The sequence below is a fragment of the Galendromus occidentalis genome, unplaced genomic scaffold (assembly GCF_000255335.2).
Source record: "Galendromus occidentalis unplaced genomic scaffold, Mocc_1.1 scf7180000077514, whole genome shotgun sequence".
NCBI classification, from domain to species: Eukaryota; Metazoa; Arthropoda; class Arachnida; order Mesostigmata; family Phytoseiidae; genus Galendromus; species Galendromus occidentalis.
In genome coordinates this window covers 25406-53149 of record NW_003805502.1, presented here as the reverse complement: position 1 = coordinate 53149, position 27744 = coordinate 25406, and the positions used below count along the sequence as shown (strand labels likewise).

Sequence of the window (27744 nt, the reverse complement as noted above, 5' to 3'; positions counted from 1 at the left end):
GCTGAGAATGCGGCCAGATCGTCGGATACTTCTTGCGCCGATGTATCCTCTCCATCTATCCCTCTCGGCGCTATGCGCGCAGTGCGATACTTCCCCCCCCCCCTCCCAATTCCTGTCCCCGATCCTCACTGCGCTACGCCACCGAATGCTCGTCGACGCCGCTGCCGCCAAAAGAAATGTCTCCTTGTCGTCTCGTCCCGTCGTCTCCGTCCCTTCGTACATCCATTCGTACCGATCCTTCGTCCCCTACGTTTTTTGCGTCCCCGAGTTTTCCCCGTCTCAGTTGGTGCCGCGACGAGCAGGGAACAGGGATTCGTCCTTCGACAAGCCCGCTTGCCTTCCGTTCCGTTCTTCTTTGCTTACTTCCTCCTTTCCATCCTCGAATTCCAACGGATTTACTCGTGAGCAAGGAACGACAGAAAAAAAAAGACGAATCGGCTCGCAGACAGGCTCGCAGACGATCCGGCTGACTGGAGACGCGTCGAGTTGGAGCACCGGGGGAAGAGCTCGGAATCAAGCGGTAAAACGAACCGCGAACCAGACGACTCAAATCCCTGGCTGGCGCGCGGCTTATGGCTGGATCGTGCCACTCTTTGGCGCAACGTGCTGTCGTGTCAAGCATCTTTCTCTTTTCAATTCGGAACGTGCAGAGCCACTTATATTTCATGGCTTCCTCTTCCCCCAGGGGAGTCCGATTTCTAGCATAAAATCGACGGCTCCGAAGTCGCGAGCCATACACATCATTTCGCTGCCCGGAGAAAGAAAAATGTTGAGTCGCGCACCGAGCTCCCGTCTCAGTCTGCCGATAATTAATCCGAGCTCGTCCCCGAGTGGCATGAGCGAGTAATGAATTTCCTCTTTTTTCATTGCAGGACTCTCACCTACAGCTACCTTGCGGCCTTCAACGTCGGTCTGATGCTCTATCCGGCCGTTCTATCGTACGATTGGCAAATGGGCTCGGTGCCGATCGTCCAGTCGCTGTGGGATGTGCGGAATTTGGCCACTGTCGCCCTGTTGATGGCGTTGAGCAAGGTCGCATGGCTGATAGTAAGCGACGACTTCGGCAATGGGGTGACGCACAAAAACGATTCAGCGGAAACCCTCGACCACGAGGACAGTGGATCCGAGGGCAGTGTCAGAAGCTCAGCATCCGAAGAAAATGATGATTTTCCTCGAGCACAGCAGTGTGGTCCAAGTTTGTTGTTGATGAGCGTAGCGTTGTTGAGTTTTTCGTACATGCCGGCGTCAAACGTTTTCGTGACAGTCGGCTTCGTGGTCGCCGAGCGTGTTCTCTACATCCCGAGTATGGGCTTTTGCCTCTTGGTGGTGGAGGGCTTCCGGCGCACTCTCAACTACTGTAAATTGCGATCCTGTGATTCGAAGCGCTGCCAGAAGATCCTCTTGATTTTCGTTATTGCTTTTGTTGTCGCCCATGCCGCGCGTACCCTTCGACGAAATCAAGTTTGGCGCTCCCGTGCGACACTCTTCGAGTGAGTACTTTCCGCCATAATTAGAACCATATTCTCCCTGACTCGAGTCGTCATGGAGATGGTCCCACGCTGATGGTTGCCTTCACTTCTGCGGCGGGGAGAATTTCGTTCAGAGACTCCGAATTCCACTGACGAGTCTTCCCATTCTCGATCAGGTCCGGAGTTCGGGAGCTACCCACGAACTGCAAAATGCATTATAATTACGCCAACCTTCAAAAAGATCAAGGAAGATTTCATCTCGCCAGAAAACACTACCGGATAGCATTGTGGTGAGTAGATGCCTTTCCAGAATTAATTTTACCAGTCGCTGTATAGAGTCAAACTGGCTGATTGTGAGCCAAACAACAACACACAATACATATGATATGCAAGCACCCAAAGTGCCGCAGATAACCGGCTCTCAGCACTTGAGAACGCAAGATTGTGGCGATCCGCCCGAAGTTCCAGTTCGACCCGAGGGCTGAGAGATTTTATGATGGTGAATTCTAGCCCGCGGAGCGGCGATTACCACCGCCGGAACGTTTGACCGGGACATGCTCAATATCCCGCAGCCTCATGGGGCGGAACAGCAGAAGTCTGTCACTTCTGCGATTCCCTCGCTGTCGAGGAGCGATTGCAAAAAGAGTTCTCCACATCGGGGAAAAAGTCCTGCGGAAGTGAAAAGAGTGGAGCAGCAGGCGTCAGATACGAAGCCAACTAGCGGGGGGTCAACGCTAGTTCACCGGCCACTTCAGCTTCCTGAACAGAGGATGTTGGAGAACAAGGTGGCTGCTGCGATGCGGTGGTCGCTGGACGAGGGGCCGGGAAATCAAAATGAACCAACGGAGAAAATAGGGTACGAAGGTCCTTTTTGCTCCTACCTATATAAGCGGAAACGGCCGGGGTCTTCAAGGAGGGCATGAGACTCTTTTCTCCCGTCTGACTGCTTGACCGGTCGCTCGGACCGACGACGGTCGCACAGTAAGGTTGAGCAAAGAGACCGACCGCGGCCGTGCAACCGCTTGCCTGTCTGCCGGCTCGCCTCACTAAATCAGTTGGTCGATTCTCCCGGGCCACCTCTCTTGCTCGGAACTTCGCCAGCGTCCGAGTTCTTTATCAGATTTCCGCTGCTCGCCGTGGCGGCTGCTCCTGCGTCCTTCGGTAGAGCTCTCGGTACAGAGCTACGAGTGAGGCGGAAAAGAAAGCGCTCTCGTTTTCCCTCCTGAGCTCCAACAGCTGAGCGACCTTTTGTGGAGTGGGCGGGTGTGAGATAATTATCCCCCCCCTCCTCTCCACCCGTTGGGGGGAAGGGGGAACATTGCGCGCCAACATTCGAGCGCGGAATGTCGAGCTGCATCATCGTTTACCCACCGCCTATCACTCGTGTATGACTCAAAGCTAGTCTCCACGTCAGTTTCCGTGGTGGTCGTCGCTGGACTCCGCTCTTCTTCGCTCGATAGCATTCTTGATTCTTGGGATCTATACTCTCGTCCTCGGCGTCACTTGGGAGCTCCAAGACCCGATTTGTTGAACAGTGTCCTCAGAGGAGCGAGTCTGCTGACCAAAAGCTCCGGCGGCTGCCGCAGAATCTCGGACAAAGAGATTAAATTCCCTTCCTTCCGCAGTGTCTCTCTGTCTTAGCGGTCGACCGACGGGTTCGAAAAAGGAAGATTTTCCGCTTGAGCTTCTTAGTTTTCAGCGGCCGAGCCTCACAAGCGGCCGGGCGAGATAGGAAATATCGAGGAGAGCAGCGGAGATAGAATCCACTTATGTAGTCGGCGGCCAGCCACTTTCCCGCTGACTTCAAGAACCTGGGTTGGTTCGATCATCAGAGCCCGCGAGCACCGATGATGTGGGGAAGAAAAAACATATTTTCCGCCGTTCAGACCCTCGGTGTGATGGAGATGGACGAAGTGACCGACTCCTAACTCCAAAAGACCCGAGAATATGAGGGAGACCCCCTTCGAGATTTCGGGTTGAAGAATTCGAGGCTGTGTTTGGGTGCACGTTACGGTGTGGCTGGGCCTAAAAACAATATTCTTCCCTTCCAGTCTATGTCCAAACCATGCGTCCGCACACAACAATCTGGGAACGGTCGTCGATTCCTCCTCCGAAGCCGAGAAGCACTTCCGCCAGGCTATCGGTATCAACCTGAATCACGCAGGAGCTCACTACAATTTGGGAATGCTCTACAGGTCGGTTTTGTTGCGGGATCTCCTGCGGAATCACCCTTCTGACGTTGCACGGAACGACGAAAATCCTCCTTGTCGACGACATGATCTGAAAGTTTCCTAATCAGTCTCCCACCTTGCTCAGGAGGAGAGGTCAGTTCGAGCTCGCGAGGGCCCTCCTCGAACGCAGTCTCATACTGGAGCCGTCGTTGGCGGATGCTGTGTCATCGCTCGCCGACCTCGAATGCCTCCAAGGACGTTGCGGCCGGGCCGAACCACTTCACCGCAAAGCCATCGAACTCGACTCGGAGAGTGCACCTATTCGGAACAACTATGCGAGCTTCCTTCATGACCAAGGTGAGTAAGCATTGAGCACTAACTGTGCTCCGTGGAGCATTAAAGCACCTAGTTCGCTCGTCGTTCGGCGCCGCTCAAGGAACCCCGAGAGAGCCGAACACGTAGAACGGTGTCAGTCGGAACCGGCGTCGCGCAGCCTTGTCGCGCAACTTGGAGCGAGGACTTCATATTTCATTGCCCGCCGCTGTTGCCGAGTTGCAAGACGCTAGCTCACTGCAGCCTGGCTTAAGAAGGCGGAGGAGGCAACATTAATCACACGTATCAACTCGGTACGTCGCTCTCGACTCTTGCTGCTGCTGCTGTTCCTGTCCCCCTGCAAGGGCTCCGGTGAGGGATTTCCACCTACAGTCATCTCTCTGAGAAGCAGCGAGGGTCGTCGAGAAGAGCGCAAGCAGCGAGGTCCACCATCTCTCCTCCGATCAGCTGCCACCTGCTGACCACCTGGGACCTTTCGCCAGTATCTCTGTGTGCTCCTCTCCGTCTGCTTTACTACAGTGATTTACTGCGCTAAACTTTGACTCGAACACTACGCAATGTCAGATAACCGTCTCCCTGGCTATTCGGCCTCTCCTCCGGCTCCCGTTTCTTCCTCTCGTTCCTTCTGCTCGTCACATTGCACGAGATAAGAGGGACAAGAATCGAGAGGTGCCCACATAGTACGTATGAGCCATAGGGGGATTCGAGTCGCTTGGGCCGGCCAGGGACTTGCTTGAAGCCGTATATCGCAATACCGTTATGTGGATTGGGATTTCGCTTTCCAATTCCGTTCAATCGTCCGTGGGCGAGAGTCTCCCTCCCTTGAATCCACATGTCTCGAGATCCTATTTCTGTGTTTCTCGACTCCCTTCTCGAAATGTCACATGCGGAAAAAATCGGAGGAGCTGGAGTGCCTCGAGGGCACGGACCGTTGAGCACGTTCGCAGAGGGAGGCGCTGCATTTCTATCGTTTTAAACAATTGAGCTTCTTATACGGGGCTTATTATGGCTCGTCTCGCGGAAAAACTGGCTCGCTCGCTTGCTCTTTCCCACCACGTCGCCTGGCCCTCCGGTAGCCGAGGAGGGCCGAAAGGGGAGATTCGCCTTCTTTCAAGGCTCATTTAACGCACGAGTCCGGACGCAACAGATACAAAACGAAGCGAACAGAGGAAACGGACTAACTCGTTCCACTGAAAAATGGGTACAGGAATGATGTACTGCCGAAGGAACTGTCTCACGGAAGCAAATCGAGGTGCTATTGCACAAGGGCAGTCGCAGCACAATCACAGCGGGACGAGCCCGGAGTCAGCTTCAGAGAATTTGAATTTTCGATGCTGGCGGCCGAATGCAGGAAGGAAATTGACGCGGCATCGCAGGTGGAACTTGGCGGAGCGATACATTTCTCGGGCCTATTCGTATGTACATATAGTCAGCACTTTGGAGCCTGGATGTTAGACCAGCCGATCAAGGCTCACCCCCAATCGGAGCCGAGCTTGCGCGAGAGAGCGTGACCCTATTCCGGCTATGCACCTCCGGAATGCCTCTATCTGCGATTCCTCTGCATAATCTTGTCGGAACAGAGCACCCTCGAGGCAAACGGCGAGGTTCACAGGGCTCTCGGCGAGCTTATCACGCATCGTTTGTCTGAAGACATGCTCCGAGTCATCGGATGCCCTGCAGAAATTCGTTCCTCAAAACGATTTCATGAGGAGCTCTTCGGAAATGAATCGGGAAAGTTTCTTCCGGGACACGGCAAAATCTTTTCGAGAGCTTCTCCGCTCCTGGAAGAGCGAACGAAGGCTCCTCCGAAGGCAGCGTCGCATCCATCGAAGATCGTCGCTGGAATCTGACGGCAAGGAAACGCCCTTCTTAATCATCGCGGCGGAGTACCAAGCTGTTCGAATTTCGTAACGAGTCAAGACAGTTCCGGGCGTGCGGAGCCGCCACAGGTCAGCATCATCAACACAACGAGGGGCTCACATCTGCCTGCAGCTCTCAGCACAAGGAGCTTGCTCTCCTAGGTGTTATGGTAATAGCATTGACCCCAGTCGACCGCAGGGTTTCCTCATGTTCCTGTTGTGGGGGGGGGGGCAGCGCCGGCCGGGAACGCAGCGACCAACTAACGCCCGATTATCGGGTGAATATTCTACTACGCGGCAAAAGAGCATCGCTATGCAGATGCCCACATCCATGTTGCATGCTTGGCTCCAATCGATCCCGGCCGACCCTTATCCGCCGCTCCTCTGATATGAGGATAGTTGTCACGACGCGAATTCTGCCTCGGAACCATACCGAAATCGTCCGCTCGTTTGGTCGAGCGGTGCTAGACAGAACTATTCGTAACAGTATGATTCAGTTCCAACAGAATCTCCCGACCCTCGCTAGCCTGTGGGCTCCCTACCGCCAGTCCAGTCCCGTACTTCCCTCAGTTCATCCCAATCTTCCTTCCCGCTCTTCCCCGTCATCGCATTCTCCACTCGCGATGAGCTGGAAACCGGTGACGAATTCTGGCAGCCCGGGTACAGGCTCCCCGAGATGGGCGGGGTCCGGTCCATTCAGAGTCAATATCTATTATTGGCGCTCGACGAATACTTCTGTTCCCATGTCTGTCCCATGAGATCCAACAGCTGTTTCGCGACAGATGGCGGATAACTTGTATCCTGCATCTCTTGCCTAATAGGTGCTCCGAGGAGTCCTCCGGCGCGGGCGGACAAACGCACAAAAGAACTCGCGACCGATTGAGTTGGCGCGAAGGTTTGTTGGTCGGTTGCTCGAACGAGCACGGCGGCAAGCGAACCACAACTCGCTGCTTTGTCATGCGATATCCGCGAGGGCTCGCGATCGTGGATCGGTCGATGCTGTATTTTGCCCCGAACAGCGAACCCCATTGTCTTGTCAAGATTCATGATACAAGGCTCTGCCTCGAGTGTGCTGCACCCACGAGGACAGATGGAACAAAATCGCGGGAGCATCCCGGGCTCGATCGAGGAAGATCGCTACTCGAGGATCGCCACGAAAATTCCCTCCAACGAAGATATCGGACAAGTTGGCTTTTTCCGAACTCTTTCCAACTCACGCTCGTTTTTGATTCCAGGTCGGCTGCGTGAAGCTTCCGAACAGTATAAGAGGGCCGTCGCCCTGGAGCCCACGAACACAGCGGCGATAGTGAACGCCGCCGAAACGATGAAAAAACTCCACATCGACCAGGAAGCTGAAGACCTCTACCGTCGGTGAGTTGTTGCTCGAATGAGAATGGAGCGAAAACGCTTCAAATTCGAAGGAACGTATGCAGGTTCTCTCCCGTTCCGAAATCGACCGGCCTATTTCAACCGAGCCGTCAATGTCATTTGCAACGTGCAAACACGTTAAGGGAATCAATGCCCGCCGGGGGTGGCCCATCAGAGCCAGCTGCGGGAAGCTTACAGTGCCAGTGGTAGTTTATCGGGCGATGGTCGGCCAATGCAGAAAAGCACGCGGTGGTGCTCTCTTAAGCGACGTTTAAAATAAGATGATCCCGACACGAGGCTGAGTTAATTTCAGACGACAACCCTGCGAAGGAATTCCCTAACGACAGCCGCTCGAGGAGCCGCCTCGTGCTGCTGCGGCGGCAAAACTAGAGATTTGTGGCCGATCGCTGCATCAGAATAGTCGGAGGTATCTCCGCTTGGAGGGAAGTGCCCTGGACTAATCGACTCCGACCACGACGGCCGGGGCGTCTGGGCAACGGGAAGATTGTCGTCTTTGTTGCTGCGAGGGACGAGCGGGCGCGGAACCGTTCCACCCGGGCGAAGTTTCCTATTTGATTCGGAATCCGCGACTCGCTGTTTTGAGTTCGTTCCCATTGGTTCGAAAGATGGATTGCCCTTTCGAAGAAACACGCTCTATTTCGGAACCTGGTCAGGATCACGACCGGTAGCAGTGACGTCGCATCACGTCCAACTCGAGAGCGCCACTAGGAGGTCTCGTTCAAACTTCTGTGTAACCGAGGACGCCAGAGATCAATTAGAACGGAACGCCTGGTCAAAGTTCCAGCACCACCTGTACATCAGTTCAGGGGAATTCCCCGCTTTCGCACTTTTGTGCCGATTGATGCGATAAAAATCGTTGCAGTTCTAAAATTTCCGACCGTGAAATTGACAAAATACAACGCTCGGTCACATCGTCGACAACCGACCCACACTTGGTGAAGGAGTCGAGGAGCGTATCCGGTCAGTCTCTCGGCACGGGCGCGGAGCGGTAGGGCCTGTTTCGGGCACCTCCTTCGTTGCGGCATCTGTGACGAAAGGGCTTAACGCGCGTTTTTTTTCGAAGTCGGACGGATATGGCCGACGGCTTCTATCATTAGCGGATAGCCATCCAACGTAAAACGTGGTGCGTTCCGCTTCAGAGTCAATTGCTCAAATGGTTCTGGGTCATTTTACGCACCGCACCCCGCGAAGCCGAGCCCCGAATAGCGCATGGGCTCGGCTGTTCGTATCACGGTAGAATCCGACCGACTAGAAAGCCGACCGATCGTCTGGCAAGCCTTAGGGGCTAGAAACGACACGAGGACGGGGGAAGTCGCAACGCAAGCGTGTGTCCTCCTCTGATATGTCGCGTCACCGAGTGGCTGCAGTTCGAGCTGTGACTCGGTTTTTCGAACGTCATACACAATTGGCTCTCTGATGCACTTCGTGAATGCGGCGGACCGTGTCCTCCAGATGGGGTTTGCGAGTAGACCGGGTAGGAAAAGCGAAGCGATCGAATCCCGCCGAACAGCGACGCTTGAGATGTGCTCAGGGTCCGAACTCGTAGGCTATCCGTCGCTAGCAATGGGTCAGTGACGTGTCATGTCAACGGCACTGGCTTCGACTCGACTCCTTGGTGCGCAAAGTCCTAATAGCGAACTTTTTCCTCGTCAATGAGCAGAACCGCGTGAATGGGGGCGACGTAATTTCCGATCAAGCATAGCGAGCTAAGACAAGAGCAGGAGAAGCAGCACAAGTACGACGCCAGCGACATTTAGACTAGTCATCTAGGAGAATAAATGCAATGCCAGCAGAACATTACGTGCCGGTGGCGGTAGTCTTCGTGGTGTTGGCGCCTTGCCGCGGGGGAACCATAATTTCATTACTACAAGCGTCTTCATCTATTGGCTGCACTCGTGTCCTTGTGGCTCCCGGAGGTCCTCCATTCGCTTCCCTTGTCTGCTTGCTCGCCTGCGTGCATCCTCCTCCGTCCCCTGTTTCCCTGCCCGTCGACACTCGCCGGATCTCTCGTGAATCGGCTGTACCTCAACTCAGCCCCCCATTCGCTTCCACTCCCGCTAGGACGACACCGACGGACCAGTGTAAAAGAGTCGTTGTGCCCCCACTACGGAGACAACGACCGAGGGCGACTCGCCGCCAGGCTCTCGGGACGGGGCGACGAATTCACAAAATAGGTCCACAGTATATTCGTCGTCGAGGTGCTCCGAGCACACCTCAATGCTAACGAACCGCTGAGTGGCCGCCGCAAGTTGTCGGTCTATAGTGTCCTCCTCGCCGTCCAGCTGCCGCTGTCTCACTCGATCTCGGGCACATTTGTCGAGTCGCTTTTTCTTGTTCGCTCGAGTGACGGACAAATAGGCCATGGCTCCGTTCCGATTCTTTTTTCCACACGATTAAAGATTCCCCCGATCAATTTTTTCTTCGCGCGATCCTCGAGAGCCTCGCGACGACTCTGTTCCCCGATGATGACTCGGTACGGGCTCACGGGTCATTGCGAAATATCGAGCTGGAAAAACTCCACTTCAAAAGCGAGCCTCCCGCTCGCCCGGGGAGCCATCACAGGATCTGCCGCACGCTCGCAGTCGAGCGCGAGAGTTTTCAGCGTCGTCGGGTTGCCGTTCAAGGGTAGAAAAACACTGGATCGAACGAGACTGGTTTATGTTTCCCTCCGTGTTGTTCCCGCAGTTGGGCAATTGTGGCTGCACGGATGAAGCCGCAAGCCGAAATGTGCGGGAGCCGGAGGAACGAGAAGCGCTACCGACCGGCCGAGCGAGCGTTCGGCGTCTCAGCAACAGCTTTGCGGGATGGGCCTACTGATGATTGGATGCATTTCGGATATGCTGACTTAGCAGCTGAAACAGCCGTTGCGGGCGCCGTAGCGACCGATCGCTGTCCGAGAAAGAAGACGTGGTCAGCCGATCGTTCCAACCACCATCCAGCGGTCGCGGGTGGAGTCGTACGGATCATTGTGTTAATCTGTGCTCCACTAAGAGAAAGAGAACACCACTCCCCTCGTTCCTCATCCCTCCAGCGGCGGACATTCGTTTGAGCGTTCGTTCGCTCATTCATTCATTCGGCCGGGATTTACTGCCTTGTGACATGGATACGTCATCACTTATGGGCGGAAGTGGGTTGGCCACAGATTGGCTTAGATGATGACCGTCACTGCAGCGGTCGTCATAACCGTTACCACCTTAGTCGAGGAACAATTGTGACTGCTTAGTAGCCGATTAGCCCGAGCGTTGGACATCTCCCAGCAACCGGAGCTCCGGACAGGGCGATTGGGGGCCTCGCGAATCCACAACGAACGGGAACGACCGGGGAATTCCGTCTCGCTCCGTGTTTGGAGTCAGCTGGTCGGAATGGACACCGATTCACGCAGAGCACTCTCGTCGGGGACCTCGCCCGGGGAATAATATGGTGACCTCACGACGGTCCGGATCCCTTCGGGAACCTGGACCAAACCGCGACGCTCTCATCGTCATGTATACTGACGGTCATCGCTCTGGTCCGAGCACCCGGGAAAAATTGCCTCCACCTTGTAATTCCCCTCTGTTTCCTTCCGGGTCCTTGGGGGATGGATTTCCCCGGGGAAGGGCTTCCCCGCAGCTGGCAAATCGGCCTCCATCATGGCTCATGGCCATCTTTCGCAAGGCTCTTCTCGAGGTCAGCGGGTTCCATCATCAGCCGTCGAAGGCACGAACTTCTCGGAGGTCAAGCCCTATCGCTGAGTTGACTAACTAAGAGGGAAAGCTCGATGCCGTTGATCGAGCCTCGCTGTAGACTAGCTATTCGCCGTCGTGGCAGGGAGACTTCGCGATGATCGCCCAACCGCGAGTCGCTGGCTCGACGTCCCGAAGGGTTTTTCAGGGAGGAAACCTCACAGTGAGGATCGGTGTCGAGGGGAGAAACCTCAACCCCGAGCAGATGCTATGAGGCTCTTCGTTGAGAGAGATCGTTGTCCGAGCTCCAAGGGTGGGAGCACGCGGCGAGAGTCACGAGACGAGGGACGTCGTCGGTCGAATACTGAAAAGGCAGAACTGGGCGGGAACTCGAGAAGTTTACAGCCGGGCGGTGGCAGCCGGAGCACGACACGTCGGTTCGGAGAAAATGCGTTGTTTTGTCGTTTCCAACTAACGTTTTGCTTTTCTCTGTCATTTAGAGCGCTCACCCTGGAACACGACCCCTGGGTCATGGACCAGCTGGCGGTCCTTTACGCCAAAGCGAAGCGGTTCGCGGAAGCCGAGGAAATGTTCGTGAAAATTTCCCGCGATCATCCGTCATACCTGACTAGCCGCCTTCACCATGTGAGTTGACGCGCTTCGATTCGGTCCTGGCACCGCGAGAGAAAATTCTGTTCCGTTTCTTTTTTTCTTCTAGAGGATTCCGTGCTGAGCGACTTCGTCGATCTGATTTTTGTAGCGGCTTCGTTTGACATTTCACCCATATTTTTTTCTCGTGCATCTCTAGCTACTCAGGGCGGTCCATTGGGTGCCTTGTTCGATCGCAAGTCGGTTTTTCCTCTCCTTGCACGGTCTCTCATCGGGTGTCCCCTAATTCCAATCAGAACCTCGTCTCCTCCGAGCTCACTCGAACAGCGCCCTGTTTTGCGCGAGGACTCGCTTGAAGTACCCGATGTCGGTCACGAGGCAGACGGAGGTACAGGAAGAAGAGGAAATGGATGTATGATAAGGAGGTCGAGGGGAGAGAAAGAAAGCTTCTTGAATCAATCTCTGATTCAAGTGTCTTTTGTATTGTGGACATCCACCACTCAGGCAGAAGAGCCACTTGGCTCGATGTCTTACGTTTTGTAGCACCGACTCTGGAAAAAATAGGATAAGAGAAAAACTCCTCGTCTTCGCTGCCTCCTCATCGAGTGCTCGAGTGAAGTCAACCAAAATTCGAACATTGCTCTCTTGCCGGTAGAACGTTTTTCCCAATGGACCATTCTCGACCCCTGCGGAGCAATCGTCACGCAAAGGGTCCTCTTGTCCCTGTAATGATTCGTCTCGGGCTTGGCGTTTTCGTTCAGTCATTCGACGCTTGCATAACTCTTTCATCTGCGTGACCTCTCTGGCCGATTTCCTCCAACGGTTGTCGTGAATGTACTTTGTTTTGCAGGCACAGATGTTGATGCAAATAGATGATATGGACGGCGCCGAACGTGTTCTTCAGCAAGCGATTCTGGCCGACGCCGGTTTCCGTGACGGACTCCGGCAAATCGCGTTGCTCTACAGTCTCACTAACAGAACAATGGAGGCCGAGGAGTGGATTCGGAAAGCACTCCGTCTATGTCCTCGAGGAGCCATTGAATGCGCGTCCCTGCACGCCGATTACGGCGACATCCTCAAGGACATGAGCAACCTGAACAGATCAGCAGAGGTTTGTTTTTTCCCTCATCGAGAATGACTTGAATGGAGGCCCCTCGGCGCGGCGCTCCTGAACTCTCCAACGAGTTCAAACTCGGAGAACAGCATCGCCGCCCTCTCGAGTCGCGATAGGGAGAAGTCGGAGCGGTCCTCCATGGAGATCCTTCTAAAGAAAGACTTCTACCTCGTTTTAGTGCTACAGCGAAGCCATCAAACTGCAACCACATTTGACTCACGCTCACATCAACCTCGGAGTGATCCGGCATTTGCAGGTGCGTTCCGAGCTGCCGACTGAGAACAAGAAGTTTCTTCGCGCGGTGCTCGTGAATATTTTTAACATATTTCTCCCATTTTTCGTCTGCGCTTTAGGGAGACTACTCGTCTGCCTTCCATCACTATACGATCGCGTACTCCCTGGAGCCGAACAACACGTTGGTGGTCGAGAACATGGAGAAACTGCGCAAAAGAATCCTCAAATCTTTCCGGCAACACAGCACTACAATAGACGCTGCCTTCGAAGTGAGCTGAGCCGTCAAAGCCGGAGCAAAAACACACCGTGACAATTAGTTTGTTGACGTTGATATTCTGTAGTTGATCTTAGTGGGAAAACCGACTCCAGAGGAGGACGGGAAGTGTATATATCGCAATAATGCCATTCACGACACCGATAATTACCGGGACTTCGAGGAAATCACCGGAAGATCGTTCCGACGGAGAAATAGGGATCAAGAGTCCAGTCTTTGTTCGGTAGATTCCCTGTAGGCGTGCGTCGGATCGAAATCGGGCAGAGGCGAGGCAATAAGCAAAGTACGGACGGCTGTTTATTTTCCACCGAAAGCCGGGGTTTGTATCGTAAAAACGGAAACAATTTGTCAGAGTGAGAGTGAGTGCATGCACGTGAGCGAAATATACGTGAATGAGTTCAATGAGCAAATCTCAGCGACCGAACGGAGGGACGAGTCGTCAACGAACCTCAGCCGTTACGTCGGCATAAGCCGGTCTCGGTGGGACGCACAGAAAAAGAGGAACCCCCATGGCCTCTCAATATGGTGGCTCCCATCCGAGGGGCCAAGGCAATGGGGATCTCTCCTGTGCGCGCCCTCGGTGGGTCTTTGAGCCGACAGGTCTGAGAGAAAATCAGGGGAAGAGCATTCGATGCAGCAAGCAGACAGCTTCAGCCAGATTTTGTCGTCACATTTACTTTCAAACAACTCAGACGAATACACACCGCGTCGAAGCGAACGCGTTCTCATGTTTGCTTTTAAGATCAATTTTTCTCGTTTACGTTTTTCGAAAGCAGAATCACTCGCTCCAGTCCCATCGACGTTCGAATGCGGCAGCAGAGAGCGTGATGTTCAGAGAAAAACGTCGGGTTTAATTACGGTTGGATTCGATGAATTCGCTGATCGGTCCACGCCGAGGAACGACTCCGACAAATTCATCATGGTGTCGGTCGTTCGAACGCCACATTCCGATTGATTGGTTGATTCGTGGGCGACTTCCCTGGGTAACAGCTTCCTGAGCATTCTTCAAAATCGTGGAGGGAGATGCTGCCACCGAGCAGTATTTATTTGCGATACTGTGATATCCTCTCTGTACATTCAGTCTGTGAATAAAATTCCTCCGGGAAGAGTACGATAAGGTTTGACGCCAGTAGGACGCTCGGTAGCTCCTCATCCAATGATTTGGAAGGGATGACAACAACAAAAATGATCGATTCGACGGCAACTGAACTGTCAAATATTCGTCAGAAACGTGAAACAATAAAGAAATATATTTTCTATGAGTCACTATCGGAATGTGTCATTTCTGTCTCTCGAGAAGGTCTACCATGAAACTACACGGTATCGCCCCAGTTCGCCTAATTCTTCCCTCCGAAGCAATCCGACGTAACCGAGAATATCGGAGTTGACTGCTGAGATCGGAGGTCCGCGTAGCAGCCTCTCATTCTCGAGTCGAATTAGAGAAGGTGAGGCGCCGAGCCCCTCGGCTCTGACGACGCCACCTCCGTCATTAAGAGCTCATAAATGAGCTCCTCGCCCATCTTGTATGACCCCATTGTAGGGAGCGCACTGTCAAGTTTTTAGAATTTTCGGCTATTCTTTTCATTCTATTAGCGCCGCCCGCCTGTCAGCCTTTCTCCTCATCGTGTCGCCGCTTATCGGATCATCATCTGAAAGCTCGCTTCATTATCACAGAGATCCTGATATCATTGGTGGCACGAACCATGAATAATTATCGTTAACGTACATATTGGAGTCCGTCGGTCCGTACGGCCGACTGTTTCGGGAGTCTCTCACTTCTCCCTCGATCATGAAATCGCTCGCGACGATCGCCAGGGGTTGCTGGATCTAAGGACCCGCTGTGGCTCATGGCTCTCTTTCGTTGCTGCCACGAATCTTGATTGTCAACGAGTAATCTCGGTCCCTGTCTCTGAGCCCACACCATCTGGGCCGTCACGAAGAAGAATGGCGTGGCGGTGACGGAAAAATGTCAGCCTCGAAATACGATTTGTACAGTCCTGGAAACATGTACTGCTGAAGGTAGGGTCAACCGGTGTTTTTATCAGCACAGTGGAGGTCCACATAAAAGCTGCTAATTGGCGTCGCACCTTTGCCGTGAACGGCGGTGCTAGCACACACGGAACGCCCACCACTTTTTGTCTTTTGCATGTTTTTGGCCAGATCGCTGGGCCGAAGACCCGTCTACAAGAGAAGCACAGCTTGGGTTGGGCCGACATTAGACACTGAGATCCTGTTTTTGGCTTGACAGCAGAAAGAGCTTTCGTTCATCTCTCACAAGGACTCGTTCGCATCAAAAATCAGGCGGAGCGAACCTTCGGATGTTTCGCATAGGGCAGAGTTCCGCTCAGATCGCAGCGAACGATGGAAGGAGACCGCTCGAATGTCAGCGTGTCGCTGTCGAAAGTCGACTCCGGAACGGGCACGTGACGTTCCGCGAACAATCGCCCCGGAATTTCGCAATGATGAGGAATTGAATTCCCTGGAAATGGAGAATCTCCATATCCCTCTTCCTCTATGAGACGTTTCCTCAATCGCATCGATTTCGCAAACCTTTCCGTCGCAAGAGGTCAGGACCTCATAGGAGTAGAGCGCCAGACGTCGCCGACGCAGCACTGCCCTGATCTCACGTCGACAGGAGGGTATTGGAGTATTTCCAGCGCATCAGACCCCAGATCCTTGTCTCCCTCCCCATAGAAGTTATTCTTGGGAGAGAAATATTGTTCCCGAGACAAAACGATGCGGAAAACAGCCTCCAGCGGAACGTAAGCCGCCTTGCGGGAACACGGGCATTTGGCGCCAGATAAGCCTGCAATGTCCCAAACTCTGCGAGAGGCTCTGAAGCTTCTCAGCGCATACTCGATTCTAGGTGCTGTTCGGTGATGCGCTGAAAGGAACGGTGCGCAAAATTTCGCTCGAGCTCGTGCGGAGATGAGATTTCAAGCGCCGCTCTCCTTCTGGGAATATTCTAGGCGGGTGAACCGACATGCTTGAGCACAAACGACTCGACAGCGAAATTCCTCAGCTACAGAACGCCTCATGGATTGCCTAGGTATTCTGGCCTATTCATATTGATCGCAAAAGATTCACCCGATAGGTGACGACGGCATACAGAGCCGACCCCGAGCAGTGTGTCGAGAGGGCGAGGGAATATCGATGCACCTTCCTCAAGACGTTCTGAGATTATTCGTAGTCTCCGAAGCTAGTCACTCCAATCGAGCTCGGTGGGATCGGGGTATTCCGTGGATTTCGTGGGGAGCTCCGGTGTTGAATGGGACGGATGCGGGGAAGAAGACGCGTTACCGCACTCGGTAGTCGTTCGGCTTCTCGTCGTTCCGGTTCACAAATTGAGTTTGATTTAGGCCCGAGCGTTTTGTTTGCCACCATCCTTCACTACGGTCGAGGACGACCGGCGGGTGCACCGGGAAAGAGAGAGAGTTAATCGCGTAATTGAGTAAAAAGTGAAATTCAACCTAGCCGAGGGAATGTTTACATCTTGAACGTCCGATGGGACCGCCACCCAGTACTTGCTAGCCTGCTGTGTCATGTCATCAAACGTTAGCCCGTTTACCCGCCAGTTTGCTCGGAACCCGAGCAAACGACGAAAACCCGAGAGAGAAACGGGTGGTGGTGGTTGTTAATTCAATAAAATTTCCTGGTAAACTTATAGCAGCTCCGAGCGGGCACCGAGCGATGAGCCCGCAACGTCGACTCCCACCACGACTCCTTCCAGCGAACTCCTCGTATGCCGCGAGAGCCCGATGCTCGTCGTCGTCGTTGTCGAGAGCCGCACGACTGCGATGATTTCCTTGGCTACACTTCGCTGACAATGGGAGGAAATTGTTTGTTGCGACTCTTGACGGAATCCAAAGCAACAGGAATCCGGAACAAGATTGTCATTCGCAACTGCCGTCTCTACACATTCCGCCTCTTGCCGTCCCGTCCGCCGCCATCCACTCAAACAAGCAATCTTTGCGTGGAGGTCGTCCTGTGCTCCCTCACGATCATCGCCGCTGTCGTCGTTGTCTTCATCTCTTTCCTTTCGCTTATTTCCGCCCCGGCGTAATTCAGTTTGCGAAAACCGACAAAAGCAGCCCGAGTGCAATAAGCCCGTGGCAAGTGAGGAGTTCCAGGCGATCCGGGAGAAATTTTTGAAAATTCATCCCGCAACCGTCAGCCATCCTCCCTCTTGCGCGAGGTGAGTCCCGAGCTCCGAGCTTGGCATCACCTGTCCGCTTTCGTGGAAGAAGAGAGAAAAGTTGATGTTGCTGTCGGAATCCGCGACGCACGACTCCCGTCCACCATCCAGCTCTAGCCGGGGACTTGGTCGAGGACTTGACGAGCGCAGATCCGAGTCAGTCGCAAAAAGCTACGCGGACCATCGCGATGGCTCCGGCGGCAGAGAATCGTGAAATGCCGACATTCGATTGCATTGTCAACCTGTACGTGTGTTGCATCCGATACTCTCCCATTCAGCAAACGCAGCCGTTAAACGGACGCTGAGCTCCGTGCCTCGCGGTGGGAGAACAGTTCATTTCTTCTTTGACAGCCGCTCAGCCGTGGATTCCCTCGACAGTTCTCTCACTCCCCGAGTCGATCGACCATGCTATCAATCAAATCATCGCGACCATCCGTGCATCGGACGTCGGGATCGGGGAAAGGAGAAACTACGCGGGATGAGACATCCGAACGATGATAAGATGCTCGCTCTTAATGATGTGTAGTCGGATTCCGCTCAGTGGCTTCACTCCCTTGTCGTCTTTCAGTCTTGCAGTCTCCGATTGGTGATGGCAGACCGGCCTGGTGAACGGCCGTCCTTTTCTATCCCCCGGGCTCCCCTGGAAGCAACGCTCCCCAAATTTATTATTGCGCTCCGTTGGAAACGAGAAGCTCCACCGGGGGAGAGCCGTTGGATCTCCGATTCGGTAAGAGACTAGAAGGTGGAAAGAAAGGAAGTTCCAGGGACGCATGAGATGAAACGGTAACGAACTCGTTAGTGCACTCTTTTCTTCGCTATCTCGACGGGACCTGTCGAGGACGGATCCATTTACGGGGATCCTCAGATGGTGGGAGACGCCATCCCCTGCAAGAGGACTAGAATTCGATCGGGCTAGCTTTAAATCTCCCCTCCCCCATTTCCCCGTCGTATCCCGCCGTTCCATCTGTGTTCAATTCTGTTTCCAAAAAAAATACCGAGATATAAGGCGAAGAGGCGCTCAAAGAATAATACGCTTGCATCGGAAATTTTTCCCTCGACTTGGAGGAATTTCCAGTGAATATTATCGACTGTTCGACAAGCGAGGGATTCAAACGTAGAAACCACAAAAGTGCGCTCCGGCTGATCGCTACGTTGCAAGGCCGATCTCTGGGCATATTCCATTCGTACTTTTCTCGCCTCTGAAGCCTGGTGTAATTGGAAGCTCGACGTCCTTCCTGTTCTCTTCCCCTTCCGCGAGGCTCCGACGATCTGGCTGGCTGATCCTGCGAGTGTGTGTCGTTCTTTTCGCAGCTCCAGTATTTTTATCTTGGAATGAAAATTTCTCTCTTGCGTCCTCGCGTGGTTTTTTGCACTCCGTTGTCGTTCGTGGCTTTTCTCCTCTTGTCTCTGAGCGTCTAATTGTTCGCGCCCGCTTGCTTATTCATTCATTGTCGTTGTTGTGGGCGTCGTCGTCATTGTCGTCGGCTTCCCAACTATCTTTCCTTTCACAGAGTAGCAGTTTCCCTCTTTTTCTCTTTTCCGTCCTGTCTCTGGGGAACGAGCGAGTGGGCGGACGAACGGATGGGGAGCAAGGCGGCTTTGGTGTCTGTTTGGCTCTCCTGGACGCTCCTCTAGCGGTTGGCGGAGCGCTTCCCTGAGCGGTGCTTGAAGCCAAGAGCAACCAAAGACCCTTTTGCTCTTTTTTCAATCTTTCAGTCTGCTCTTCTCGCAAACTGCGCTACTCCACGATGCGACTGGAGGAGGCGCGTCTCCGGGCCCCAGAGGACGTCACAACGATGTCCGTAACAGCGTCGGTAGCATCAACGGGAAACGAGCGAAATCACTCGGCTGCGAGAGTTCTCCGCGGAGGGACACTCATGACCTCTAGGAGTGGAGCCTTGTCGAAAACCCCGCGAGAGATCGTCGATGAACGATGCCCGACTGCCAGATGTAAGATATTTTTGGCCTCTCATAGTCCTTGTATAAAACGTGGGATTACTCAGCGCCCCGTATGGCTCCCGTAGTCAGGCACGTCGGAGAGCCGATCCGGGAATCGATGAATCTCGGGCTCGGTTCCAAAGTCTCAGTCGGCGTTTTTGTTCCATTCAGATCCGTCCGAATTTGTGAATGCATATATTCATGTTCTTTGATTCACGAATTGTTCGAGGGGTCCCAAGGGGATAAACGTAGTCGGGAACGAGATGCTCTCATGCCAATGAGTAAATAGGCGACCTATAGCGTCTGTGCCCCAGGGGACTTGTTCCGAACGTCCAGATGCTCATGAGCGATCCGTTTCCCCGAACGAGCACTAGGTCTCAGGGAAGAACGCTGATCACAGCCATTGTGGAAGTTTGGCCTAGGAAGGGAAGGGGGGGCGGAAGTGGTCTGGAGGGCGGCAGCGAACGAGAAAAGTACACAGAATACTTTCTGACCAGGAACGACAGAAGTTCGAGGAGACGGGGGCTCGAGACGACACCGGTCGGAACCGCGAAGGAGAGGAACGAAAAAAACCGACCATGTGACAAGTTGGCCTCCAGACGACGCACGACTCATATCAGACGAGCAGGCTGGAGGAACGACTTGTCAACTCGTGGTCTTACAATGAGCTGGAAGGAAAGGAAAAAATCTGATCAGGAAAAAACTGAGGTACTGAACTCTCTTGATTACTTGGAGTTGGGCACTCGGTGGGAAATCTATCAAAGGGAAAGTGAGCCTGATTCGACTCACCTTCTCATGCCGTTTAATTTCTCGTTTTTTGGTCCGGAACTCTCCGATAGAGTCGACTGGTCATCTTATACTAATGTGATCCCCCGTATCTTCAGAATCGATTCCCACAGTCGAGACAGGCGGCGGAGGAGGGTGAGAGAGGGGAATGGGATTGAAGAGCGATTAATCTTTCGATTCGCTCCAAGACCGTAATGAGTCTGATGACGCTCGGATTCGTTCGTCTTGATCCAGGCTCAGGTGTGGGAAGCTTCGGAGCGCTGCATTTTTTGCACGGAGACCGAGCCTGACGCTAAAGCCTGATGAACTCCCCGCGTCGGGAGTTCATTTCAGCGAGCAATCGCGATTAGTCGACGCATTCATACCCGTTCCTTTATCAACGAGCATTTCCTCGTAGGCTTTGATGTTCCTCTCCCACTCCGAGGTTGGGAAACATACCCTCAGCCAATTCTAGGGACGAATTCCTAATCGGAGCGCTTCACGAAACGTTCCCCTAGGACGCAGACTCTGCTTTGGTCACCCATATTTTAAGACAGGAGATTCCCGAGGCGTATTCCGGCAATCGAGAAGAACTCAGAAATCGGGACCTTCCGCGAGGCTCTGCATGTGACCCGTAAGAGCGACTGTCAACCCTCCTCGAAAGACACTAACTCCCTCGGCACAGCTTCTAGGATAAGCTCCGAAATACCATCAATGCTAGTCATTCACTGAGACATCTCACCAATCTGGATGATGACTTCTCGACGCGATCAGGTCAGAAATCAGAAGTCATGGCTCATAAGTGTCTATGCAGATTGTACTCTGTTCATTTACGCAGGTCACGGAGGAGAGCCCGCGGATAAATAGATGACCGATGGAAATGAGATTATGTGAGAGCTCCGGAATCATTATATTCATCTCGGCGCTCTGAGGGCACCGGAGGATGACGGCAAGAGTGGTATGCCGCTCGATGGGGGCGAAAAGAAAAGAGGGAGGAAGAATTGCTAGGAGCTGCCCCGGGCTCTCTTCTAGCCACTGTGATGCAACATGTCCTCTGTATGACGGATTGCATTCTTGTCCATCTTTGTCCTCTCTGTTCCTTTCCCGAATATGCATCCCACGGGGGGGTTCTGTAATCGTCAACGGCTCCCGACGTCGAGCCACATTTTCCTGCGCGGAGACCGACGAGAACGTTCCAGCGCTCTGCCGTAGAAATCGCAGGGATTTCTGTCGGCTCAAGATGATACCCGATCATTCGCAGCAAATGTTACCACACACCCAGCTGCTTCACAGACGAGTCCCGTACTCGTGAGTCCACTGCGGACCTGGAAACAAAGAACCTCAGATAGACGTCTCCGATTCGTGTAGTGTTGAGAATTCATCGTCGATCCCACGGACAAATCGGTGAGTCAGAAGTGAGATACTCATAGAAACGCATGTTGTTTCCGTAGAATGGGCTTCAAGCGGATATCTGAATCACAAAGAAGAGATTACCTCCCTCTATCTCCTCTCTTCATTTCGTGGAAACCTCGGCTGCAGCAACCTTCCTGGGTTTGCGAGCCACGGGGAAGGAATGGAAAGGAATTGATTCGAATCAACAGAATGAGACGATTTCGGAAGAGGACGACGACTCGACACGGATGAGACCCGAGAATCGGTCGAGAAACATCAATTCGAATCTGAAAATATATGACCGGTGAGACACTGTTACGCGTGACGGGTCCTTCGGGGAGCATTGGCCAAGGTAATGTATTGATCCCTGGATAAGACTTCCCGGCAGGGAAGGAAATTCATTGTCAGAGTCACAAGATGGACTGATAGGTCTATGGAGCCTACAGGCGATTGGACCTCCGGAATGATCTCAAAATCGGAAACCATTCCGAGTATTCCGGTCTCAACGATATAACGGGGCTCATACTGCTCATCCGAGGCGCCTAGTCGATTTCGGTGCCAAGGCGATTGTGCGTTGCGGCTTGATGGCTGCGAATGAAGGCCTTTGGGGCTTCGAGAGAGCGAATGACCTCTTTCTCTCGGAAAATCCCCATCGAAAATCTCGCGGCAAGTCCTTATTTACGAGTGGAGTTGTCCGCGGGTTCAATCAAGACACCTCAGATATGAGGACGAGTGAGCCCTTAGGAACTCCGGGTCGATGAGGCAGCTCTCGCGGTTTCTTTGGGAAAAGAGTACCTGTCGTGGAACGTGATTCTCAGCCGAGGTGAGAATATGCGCTCTCAATGAAGTTCTTCGATGAGATCTTCAGCGAAGTGGCGATTGGCCATGATGGTCTCGAGGGCAAGTGAAGCATTGATCGGTTCCATCGATTATTTCTGAGAGGAATAATCGCGACTAAAATAATCACCTTCTGGTTCCGGGGCGAACGAGGAGCGAAATCCGCTTGTCTGAGGGCAGTGTTTGCGTCAAACGGATTTCGTACCCCGAAGATATCTCTCACAATCGTCTGGGATTAGCAGCTACTCTCGTTTGGAATTAAGCGGATTCTTTCCTCCGTTATCTGATGAGCTCGAACATGCGCTGCCGGACCGCCTTGCAATGTATTCCACCGGTAGGGAAAGGAGAGACGGGTTCTGAAAGCAGGCCTGAGTTCATCGGCAGCATTCGATTCCGTCCTGATTTGCACGGATCGATTTCAATTCAAAGCGGGAATCCAGTGCAGCTCTGTTCACTGCAGTCGATTTGCTCCGAGGCATTCCCAGGTAACAAATGCTTCGACGGCAACGACCTCGTCATCAGGATAATTGTTCAGAGAGCAACGCCTGGCTCCGTCTTTTGAGTTCGGGGGAGAATGGCTTCGTTGAATCGGCTCGCGATCCTCAGGCGCGAGAGTCTGTCTGCTGGATAAACAAATAATCGATTTATAATTGGCATTCCTCTCCCCCTCCGGCGGCGCTGATGAGAGCTTCGGTATTTGATGGAATGGTCCCTCGGTGTTCGTTCCGATTCGTGGAGCAGATTCAGTCTCTCGGGCGCCGAATCGATGCGGTAAGGCTCGAATTTCCGCAGGTACCCCCGCGGATATTTCCAGCGAGCCAGGCCGACACTCTTGCGAGTCCTGGTTCCGACGCAATCACCACCACGAGAGAATCAGCGAGAGGATCGCGTTTCCTAGACAATCTGGAGCTGAATTCGTCGACTAGAGTGTCTTTCTTCAAGATCTGATCTCGGAGTGATTCTCGCCGTCGTGGTTTTCGTTTCAATTTCGCCAGGAGGAGAAGACGAGGGGGAGCTGGCTGGATCCTTTTCGGCATAACTAATGAGCTAACGGAGCTCACCCTCAACCTCGGGATTAAGCGTACGGCTCTCGAGATGTGCACCGTGGGGTGACAGAGCTCACTCACTCTACCGAGTCTCCGCAAAGTTTCGCGGACTCCTGGGAGTCTCTGAGGAGTACGCAAGAAACTCCTGTGAGCTGAATGAGCTCGCGGAAGAAATCGCGATCACGCTAATCGTCTCATCCTGTCGTTCGGAGCTCCGTCCTAGCTCTGGAGGTGAACTCACGAGCTCTCTGTCGACAGCGAGCTTTCGTCCACAATAATTCAGAGCTTATCGTCGATTCCCCAGTGCGGTCGTGGCCGATGGTGGTCTTGTTTGGGATCATCGAGCGGGTAGACAGAGATGGCGACGGCGGTGAACGTTCGAGCGGTGATCAGTCTAAAAATGAGTGCGCTCATCCCTTCATTCCGTCCGTTCGACCGTCGGTTCTTCTCTTTCCTTCCTAATGGCGGAGCAAGGTGTTGCCACTGCTTCCCCTTCGTGATTTTTCCGGCGGAGCGCCCATTGAGCGTTTAGCTGAGGAATCAGTCGAGGTTTCGTTCCATCGTTAGCCACGAAGTTCGACTAAAAATTTCCACTCTCGGAAACCATCGTCTTTCACACTTGCAGGGGAAACTCCGCTTCTCTCTCTCCGCCCAAGAGTGAGGAGAACAGAGGCAGGTTCTCCCCACCGTCGTCCTTCGCTTCCCTCCAAAGGCCATTTTTCCTCGCTCCAACCTGGGTGCGTTCCTACGTCCGCTTAGCGAGTCGTTCCTCCCGAAGCTATCCTTGTTGTAGGAGAGTTCCCCCACCCTACAAAGTTCTCGGCAAACTCGGCTCGTTCTTACCCTTGAGCTGAAGTAATGAATCTAGCCAGAGTGTTTTTGTTGCTCCTCCTCTTAGTTGATGCATCGCCTCTTCGTTCTCCTGACGACGACCTCTTTTATATTCCTTATCTCGATTTTTTCCCCTGCTCCCATCTCCTCTCAGCCTCGTCGAGACTTCCATCTTTCTAGTTCCCTCGTTCACCTCCGTTCTCTTCGCTCCTCATTTCCCGTCTCAGTCACCATTGACCCCCTCCCGTTTTCCAGCTCTCATCCACCTACTTTCTCGTTTCAAGCGTCGCTCTTGCTCTATGCTCGCAGCTGCTTTCGTTCGCTATGCCATGACTTACCCTATGAGCCTCGCTGATCTCCTTCCGGAGTTTTACATTGTTCCTTGTTCGGTTCCCTTGTTCTACCCGGTGTTCCTTTCTCTCCTTTATTAAGCTCGCCCTTCTCCGCTCTCGAAAACCGTCTCATGTCCACGCCGTCGACAGTGCACTCCATGAGTTGGTTTCCCCTGATCTCTCTACTGCATGTCGCCGTTCCCAGCAACTCATCGTCTTCCTCCAGGTTCGGAAACACAGTGGGGACATACTTTTTTGTCCGTCTGTATCCTCGCCTTACATGCTACCCTGCAGTCTCAACCAATCTCGCAGTCTCCCCAGCAAGTGTTGTTTCGTCTTGTTGTCGAGCTTTGTTGCTACAAGGGAACTCATCTCGCTGTCCTGCTTATGTCCTTTAAGGTCTGCTATGGATATCACACACCTTATCACCTCTTAGACGAATTATATGACTCATTGGATAGTGTCTCTGTGATATGGATGGCATGTCCTACCCGTTCTCTGGTCCAGTCTTTGTCCATCGGGGCACGCTCGAGTATTCTACAGTAAAAGCTCGTTACAACGACCCCCAATACAACGAATTTCTCGGTATAACGAACAAGGAATTTCTCCTCCTTTGGCCAGCTCGTCATAGGGATAGTGCTGAGCGGCATTCGTTACTGCGAACACTCGGTACAACGAACCAGTTTCGTCGGTCCCTACGTGTTCGTAGTAACGAGCTTTTACTGTATTCTAAACCCTTCGTCCGATGTTCGAGCAACTGAAGAGACAAACATTTCTCCCATTCCATGCGAGGAGGATACCTACGCTTCTTGATCAGCCGCTCCGGGAATCGAATTGATAGGTATGCCCGTCTTGTTAGAGCATCATCCTCATCCCCGAGGATCTCATCTAGAGAATGTCGCGCCCTGAGGGAAATTCGGTGTCATGAGCGGAGGGATCCCATAGATAATCATCTCGGGATCGGGATTATCCCTCGGATTTCCCCGGACCTGATGTAGGTATACAAGACGGCTCTGCCAGAAGACCGATTTCGGTCAACTCTGGCTTTCCCTACGAGATGCTTCGCGATTCCTCAAAGTTTTCCTGCTCCTCTACTTCCCTCGCCTCAACCATGGTCGAGCCTGCCATCCACCTAAGAAGGTTGAAAGTCACTCTTGATTCCCGTGGAGTTTCCCAAGGGTTGTAGCCGGCTGCCGATTCCAATCCAGCGCTGAGAACCGTCGATTAGATGCAAGCGAACCGCTCGTGCCTTGGAGGCAACCCGACGCCGACGGCTCGGTTATCCGCGTGTCCGCCTTCCGCGGAATACTTCATGAATCGAATTCTCTGACCGATTCTCCTTTTGATCTTGCGCTCACGGACTCCCATAGTCTCTACGAAATCAGAAGACGCTCTCGGAATGTTCCCGAGTGCTATAAAGGTTGCTGTGGCAGGTAGTACAGTTGGCAAGGTCCACGGCAAAAAGAGGGAGATAACCTTGCTTGCCAAAAAAGAGATACACAGACTCAAAGAACAGGACTTGGGGGAACAGAAGGGGGTTTAAGCTGTGAGCTCGTAAAGCGAACGACAAACTCGACGTACGAACTAAATCCGATTTTTATTGCCGTCACGGAAAGAGCGGATTTCCGTTCGTGGCTGGCGTTGCCGAGTTGCTGCGGCTCGTGCGTCTGTTTCTGTGCGGTGCCTGATGCCGGCGGTAGTTCTTTGGCCGGGGAACGTGCGTCTAGCGTGTGAGCAAAATACTTCTGTTCACTGTAAAGCGCTCGCTTCGGAACACGCAAAACAATCTTGAACCCCTCGTAGCTCAACAAACTGAACAGAGGCCGGGTATCACTCCGGAGCGTTGTTCTGCTTCATATACTTGTTCGAAGAGACGTCATGAATTCAAATCGAGAGGAAGATCCCCACAGAACAGAAAAAATCTATATCAGATTAGCGCAATCTGACGATTCTACTTCTGGATAGAAAAGATTTCCCCGGGTCGTCGTGAAGCCTCGACAAGGAGTTCGGGCGAACTTGTGGGAGATTTCAATCCCGGAACGAGCAGGAGGACCAGGATGCTCCGGTGAAACTCCTGCCGAATAGGTGCACAATCGAATCTCGCTGAAGACATGGAGATTTCGCCCACACATGTCGGACTGCTTCTCAGCGGAACGGAAGTCGTTCGACAGAGGGAGATGTCGTCCCAGCCGTTCTCGGCCGAATAAATACGACAGAATGGACAACGTCGTCGGAATCTGGCTAATCAAATGAAGAAGGAACGTAATGAGTTCGAGAAGAGGACGGTCGGAAGGCTGTCGGTGAACTCTGCAATTCAACCGTCGATACTCCGTCCTCGCCCACCTGCCTCTATCCAAACCTGAAGGTGGACCTGGTGGAGCCGCACTCCACATTCTCAGCAACAAAGTTTCCAAAGCAATTACGGGGTTTGCTTCGGAATTGTCAATAATATTCACATGGGACCCAAGCCCGAGTCCGGAACAAAACGTATGTAGGTGGGAGTCCGAACCAGCGGTCGCTATCCTCTCTTCCAATACGGTTGGCCGAGAGGAAGTTTTACTCGGGGCTCTTACCCGAGGCAATTTATGCTAGGGCCCATCTAACTGAGATATTTGGCTGACGTATCTCCTGTTTCCTCTCGTGCTATTTCTCAACGAAGCCTCCGTCGTCGTCGTCGTCGTCCTGAGCCGGGAGCGCTCAGCTCATAACTCGCTCGCTATCTATAACCATTGGTGTTGGCCAATTACGCCGAATAGGATGCCTTTTCTCGTAGCAAGGAACGCGCGATCCCCGTTCACGACGGTGAGGGTCTCGTCTCCATTCCTGCTCCGGCTAAATCAACTGCTCCAGATGGAGGAGCTGGAGAGAGTGAAGACGAAGATGCTGGCCCGCCATTTCCTTTGCTGAGAGTGGGTGCCATGAGAACGTATTCGAAGAGAGTGCCAATTGTCATCCTCAGAGGTGTGTCTTATCTTTATTACAGCTGGGAAGGAGCGACCGGCTCTCCTCGTTTTCTCCCTGTCTCTCCTCGCTGTCTGTCTCCTTCAGTCTCACCATCAGCAGATTCTGCTCGTTTGACTATGCCTCCCCATCTGCCGGACTATCTCCTCATTGGGGGAGTCTACATCCATGGACACTATCTGCATCATTCGCGGACCGGGCTGGCGGCTCAGGGAATCGGTCCTCATTTTCTCCGAGACCCGTAGCCCTTCAGAGTGTTTCGGGCAATCAGTTCTCTCTATTTCCCATCGTCGTCAAGCGAATGAGAATCGAATCGGAGTCCATCCTGAAAGT

The 27744-nt window shown here is 53.2% G+C and overlaps 1 protein-coding gene across 1 annotated transcript in view; it reads left to right on the top strand.

Moving 5' to 3' along the window:
* LOC100903051 (protein O-mannosyl-transferase TMTC1) overlaps positions 1-13149 on the top strand; it is a 39456-nt gene extending 26307 nt beyond the window's left edge. The window contains exons 6-14 of the mRNA XM_029112543.1: positions 873-1490; positions 1646-1759; positions 3521-3664; positions 3786-3997; positions 7068-7203; positions 11384-11528; positions 12343-12603; positions 12785-12862; positions 12960-13149. Of these exons, the coding sequence (XP_028968376.1) occupies positions 873-1490; positions 1646-1759; positions 3521-3664; positions 3786-3997; positions 7068-7203; positions 11384-11528; positions 12343-12603; positions 12785-12862; positions 12960-13118 (1867 nt within the window). The 3' untranslated portion in view covers positions 13119-13149. The remainder of the gene's footprint in view (positions 1-872; positions 1491-1645; positions 1760-3520; positions 3665-3785; positions 3998-7067; positions 7204-11383; positions 11529-12342; positions 12604-12784; positions 12863-12959) is intronic.
* The last annotated feature ends 14595 nt before the right edge of the window (positions 13150-27744 follow it).